This window comes from Cryptotermes secundus, unplaced genomic scaffold, assembly GCF_002891405.2.
Source record: "Cryptotermes secundus unplaced genomic scaffold, Csec_1.0 scaffold1274, whole genome shotgun sequence".
Taxonomy (NCBI): Eukaryota; Metazoa; Arthropoda; class Insecta; order Blattodea; family Kalotermitidae; genus Cryptotermes; species Cryptotermes secundus.
In genome coordinates this window covers 491,593-497,592 of record NW_019718632.1, presented here as the reverse complement: position 1 = coordinate 497,592, position 6,000 = coordinate 491,593, and the positions used below count along the sequence as shown (strand labels likewise).

Genomic DNA, 6,000 nt, shown 5'->3' with positions numbered 1-6,000 from the left:
AAAACTCTGTTCCTCTGAAATGTGTGTACATACACTACAGTCTCCAAATGCAAACCACACATATGAAAGTAATTCCTGGTCATAAGACCATGAATTTAGATACCATTAGCCAGCAGTTGAAAATTAAAGAACTTGTTAAAATTTAAAGACTGAAACACACCTCAACAATCCATAAAACCTCAGTTCCTACCTCACAGACATTACACAGCATCTCCATCGCAAAGAGTATCACCTTGTTCTGTAAATCACATGAAACACATAAATATACTGTGGGGGCCGAAAGGAGAGTTCTGAATATTAAAGCATTTGGTAAACATAGCAATGGCTGTTCTCTAACCATTTAAAGGGAAGTGGTTACAATACATACCACCTACTTCAATATTTTGCCTACAGATCATTTTTATGCATTTCATATGATACTGAAAACAAATACGAACTGTTTCCATAAACGGCATTTATGTTCTTAATGGACATGCAGCATGTTTCCTGTGAAGGTTTAACGGTTAAACTGCTAAGAAGTCCTGGATTTCTGGGAATATTAAACTGCATCAACTCACTTTAAAATGTGTGAGCTGACCCTCTACTGCCATGACTACATGTCACACAGAACTTATTTTATTGCAGTGAGAATCTCAAGTCTGACACACAGGCTCCCTTACTGAATTGTGCACGAAGAGATGCAGTTTCTCTCTGGGATACTCAATGTGGTACAGCTTGTCAAGGAACTCTTCTAAGAATGGAGTGGGCTGCTCAATGAACACTGCTATCAGCACAATCGGGTAGCTCTTCGGCTGCAACGAGCAAGAAACTCTCACATCCTTGCAAAATGACAATATTTTTCAATCAAATTACCTTCATCTTGTAAATGACAAAAGGATTCACACAGTGATTTTTATTAAACCAGCATTACCAAAGTTTTAAATGGTAATGCCCCTTTCTATAAGGCTTTGAACTGTTTTTAAAAATTTTAATTTATCTTCTTTGCTTCTTATACACGATGCAGAATTCAGGTGACATATGACTTTCTACAATTTGAATTTCTTTCAATCCACACAATTTTTCCTGGAGTGCTCTTACCTAAAGAAAATTTCTATTCCAAATTTTCTATCAAATGGACTACTGATTCATTTTAGGTTATTCATCAACACTGCTCCAACTGCAAAAGTTACACAACTCCCCCACTCAAAATCTAAATCCTGGGAACATGAATGGCCACAATGACTTGCACATTAATTGCCTGGATTCATGGCACCACAAAAAAATATCTTCATGAACCACTCTCCTCCACAGCACACAATTCTGTACCGCGTATGTCAGCTCCTGATGGCTTAAATATGTCTCTTTTCCAAAATATCCTCATTACAAGGAGCATTCATGTTCTTAATCAAGATTACACAGCCTTCTTCGATCTGATTTCATGTAATTTGGTAGATGTGTGTGTGTCTATCCATGTCCCAGAAAACTTCAGTCTTAATATTTACTGCTGTGACAACAGTAAATCTCATGTGTTTTTAATCACTTTTCAATTTTACCACAGTTTCACATCACACTTACATCTTTGTCCTCCAGAACAACTGAGTCATCCCAGCAACTGAGGCAGCCATCTTCCGGGTTCCAGCTGTTTGCCAAGTAGTTGCCTAGCGTGTTGAGCACCAGCTTGCTTGGACCATTCCCATGGATCACCAGTGGTGCTGTGCTGTACACCGTGTTTTGCAGATATGCTTCCTGCCCTCTGAACATCAGCTCAACATCCGCTGTAAGCACAGAAAGAGGCGACTGCCGCTTTAGGCAGCCGCACTGTGTTGCACTGCGACACACATCAGTCACACAACCACAACAGAGATGCAGTAAATCCTTGCTAATCTGGTTACAGTTAATCTGGATCAAAATATAAAACTGAAAAATTCTGTTCACAGTTGAGAACGTACTGTTACATGTACACCCAATGCTAGGTAACGTGTTGGTAAACAAGTTCCTACAAAGACGGATTCTTGGTACACAGTCCCTTGCTATGTAAGATTTGAGGCTTTCACGGCGGTGACTATGAAGAAAGCAGTCTTCTGGGATTTGGCACCGTGTATATGTGGTGTTAACCGACGTTTCCGAAACGTCGGTTAACACCACATATACACGGTGCCAAATCCCAGAAGACTGCTTTCTTCACAGTCCCTTGCTAGGTCACATAACAATAGATGAGGCTGTTTCCTATGTTGTCTGTGCTGAGCAGCAGTGGAACAAGGGGGTTATGCAACCCATTTCTACCCAAAGGGTTGGTAAACACACTTCCATGTAAGCAGCGACATCATCAACAACACAGACGGTGCTTCCTATGGAGGTCTGTGCAGAGTACTTGTAACAGAAGTGAATGCAGTGCCAGGATCAGTTCAAGGGCAGTTACAAGTCAGTTGTAAGCTGGAGGAGTGAGTCCAGAGGTTCCAAAGTGATTGAAGATAAAAGAAGAATTCATATTGATTTGAAGTGCTAATTTCTGTGCTGAGATCCTTTGCCAGGAGATGAACAGTAGAGACAGAGAATTCTAGTGCCTGTGCAATGGTGAACCAGAAAGTGTGTGAATCAGCGATACCACTGTATTAATTGTAATTAAGATAACTTGTAACCGAATTGTTAATAAATCCAATCATCCAATCTAGAACCCGTGATTTTCACCACAAGTACCACTCTACACGTGGCAATACTTTAAGAGACAAGGGATTTAGGAGCAAGAGGACTTTCAGACTGCGTTGAGGGTGACAGACTGAAACCACGTAAGAAAATATCCAAGACTGGTTTGAGCTGGATGAATGAGACCTTGGATTTCAGCTTCTGACAGGAAGAAATTGCTTCAGTGATATTTTTCATTTATTTCCATCAGCACTACCTACATTCTTAAATTTTCCATTTATTTGTTTTCTGTTTTTTTAGGGTTATATTTTGCATCATTAATCCAGATGAACCCTACCACAATTAATCTGGATTAACAAGGTTTACTACACTACTGCAACCATATGTAGCATCTGAAAATACTACAACAAAATAACCAATAACAACAAAAACGAAGCACAGAGGTCATACCTCATATATAATTTTTATAATATTATACAAAATATTATATATTCTAATTTTAAAGCAATTTTAAAGCACTTCCTTTCCTCGTACATCTTCTGCAGATGACACTATAACACATGTAAAAGCAGTAAAATAAATCACCTCACATATGTTACACTGGATGGTAATTAATAAGATCATTATTAATATAAGTGTAATGGTTATGATGCTACATATCAAAATTCTGCTATAACATTTGTTTTAATATCATCCTCCCACCTATGCTATTGGTGACATTCTAAAGTTTCCTAGGGGGCTGATCTCAATGTGTTACAAACAGACATGGCTCACCAATAGCACCATTAAGATTCTGGAATATGTCTGATCTGTGATCCAGCTTGATGCGGAACTTATCCCTCAGTTCCTCATTCAGGTAAACTTTGGTATAGAACAGCTGATCGTCGTCATCGTTGGCAACTGCAGTTGATGTCACCACATTATACAGCTCTGGGGCATAACCAATGAAACCTGCAATACACAAAACGTGATCAAATTAGAACATAAAGCTACATATTGCCTCGACAGTGCTCCTTGCTTGACAATTATCTCTATCATATTACAGTATTTTGAACATTTTTTTCCATATACTTTCAACTTAAGCACTTCACTCAGGGCAAGAAACTTTTTCCCATAACCATACAAAACAGGTGATATAGAAAGTAATACAAACTGAAATGAATAACGATACAAACTCCATTCTCTGATTCTGTCCTGAACAGTAACATTGTTACTCCTGTTTCTTAAAATCTTGACAGAGTTTCAAATGAATGACTACAACACAGTATAATTATGAGCGAAAACTGTAACAGCCCCTTCCTGAGGAAAGCCAGACTGTTCCACATGGCCTTATTTTGGACATTCTCACAGTTATGCCTCCTGACAACCCAATGCACAGTTAACAAATGGTAGGACAGCAACAAATTCCTTGCTTCTAAACAATTCATGTTCACTTCATTTTCATCATCATCTAATGACAATTCCCTCATAGAGTATCTTTGCATGTGTAAGGCTTTTCCATTCTTCCATCCCATAAGCATCCTTTGTGCACCTGCATCCACTTCTTCACTACACTCATGCTACAGTTATTTATCAGACAACTTCACTTCTGATGTTCTCCATGCTGAACACATCAGTTCATAAATACAAGTGAAGTGATTGCCTGTGATTCAGAACCACTGAGCATCTTCTAACACAACACTTCCAATGGTCGTATTTGTTGAAAGTTCTTGTATTTCATGAAATTATATTCTGTACTTACACAGAGCACTATCTTGTCCTACAATCATCTAATCCTGTTCTAATCAAACTGAACCTACAGAGTTTCCATTCTAACAGGACTGTGCACTCAAAACAGAAGAACAAACAGGAAAGGACAGAAGAATGCCTGTTATCACAACACTACGTGCAGTAGCACTTACTCATAATGGTTCGAGAAACAGACAGAATCAAAATACAGACATCTGCTTGGGTATGGACCCCATACCTCCAGAATTCAGATACCGTTTTCCTCTCTGCACGGCTGGGTACTTTGATGCCAGCCCCTCATCAGGCCAGCAAAATCCCTCGGCAGAAAACACAACTCGGGCATCAAAACGTTCAAACTGCTGCACTATCTTGTCTGGCCCTGACAGCAAGATCACATCATAGCTGCAAAGATACAGACAGAGCTAACAAACCAGTCAGACAGGCAGGCCTATGTGAGCAGACCTAGACAAAATGGACAGCAGGCATACCTGTCAGTGAACAAGATGACCTTGTCTGGGTCATCTTTGTGTTCAAGCAGCTCTTTCTTCAAAAGATTTATCTTGTGGCCTCCGCCTGCATGGCTGCGCACATCTCCCCCCTCCCACTTCTCCCCAAGGCCCAGCACCTGCAAACAACTGTACTCATATACAAAACCATCAGATCTCAGCCCTCACAGAGCTGAACAAGCTGACCTGTCATATAGGTCTCGGGTTTGGGACTGCATACATTTCCCTTCCACAGGTGAGGAATAATGGGCCTCAAATGAGGTCACAAGACAATGCTAGCCTCTGAGACTCCTCTGCTGGCCACCACACTACAACTTGGAAGAGTGGAATTCACTACTGTTCACGTCAGGAGTTCCGATAACTGTACAACTGTATGCATTAGCCACATTCAGAAATCAGGTGATGATGTCACAATTCATAACATTATATATCTTTAACATTTACAGCAGTTCTAAAGGAACAGCACCCTACCTTTTGGGAGCTAACACAATAGGCACACCTTACCTTCACTGGAATGTTGTACACTTTGGCTGAGCGCAAGAACCTCTGGAACCCATCAGTCTGGTTTGTAGCCACCGTCACCAATAGGAAATCTATGAACAAAAGAAATAAGTAAAATCCCTGCATCAACAAAAGGATCTGGCAACTATATGACATCTGTAAACCAACTTCAAGATTTTGGTGAACAGGATTCTCTACAAATAGTCAAGTTCTTGCATTATATCCATAATGTTACAGTCATGTGGCTAGCACTTCTGCTTTGTATTAGGGAAGATACAGGTTCAAACCTTCACCCAGGGACAGACTGTCTTGATCGATATTTTTCATGGCTTTCTTGAGACCCTCCTGGCAAATGATGGGACAGTACCTCAAATTAGGCCATGGCTGCTTCCTTTCACATCCTTTCCAATCCATTATTCTATATTATCCTGTCATTCAATGCTGTATATTCTGAGCTATTTACAGAAACTATAAACAAAACTGTCAGTCAAAATTCAGAATTTTGTGTCCCTTAATAATAAATAATTAGGGATTCAGTGTTTGATGGGGACAGATGCCTTCACACTTGCACTTTGCAACACATACAAAACCTGTTGCAATTAGCTCTTCTAACACATGCACTATGATACACTGAACTGCAGTG

At 39.9% G+C, this 6,000-nt stretch overlaps 1 protein-coding gene across 3 annotated transcripts in view; it reads right to left on the bottom strand.

Annotated features, from left to right (window-relative positions):
• LOC111862895 (procollagen-lysine,2-oxoglutarate 5-dioxygenase 1) overlaps positions 1-6,000 on the bottom strand; it is a 41,196-nt gene that overhangs the window by 29,804 nt on the left and 5,392 nt on the right. For all 3 annotated transcript variants that reach the window (XM_023848711.2, XM_023848701.2, XM_023848718.1), the window contains 6 exons: positions 5,361-5,449; positions 4,839-4,975; positions 4,589-4,752; positions 3,397-3,573; positions 1,555-1,754; positions 660-791 (listed from right to left, as the gene is read on the bottom strand). In XM_023848711.2, the coding sequence (XP_023704479.1) occupies positions 660-791; positions 1,555-1,754; positions 3,397-3,573; positions 4,589-4,752; positions 4,839-4,975; positions 5,361-5,449 (899 nt within the window). The remainder of the gene's footprint in view (positions 1-659; positions 792-1,554; positions 1,755-3,396; positions 3,574-4,588; positions 4,753-4,838; positions 4,976-5,360; positions 5,450-6,000) is intronic.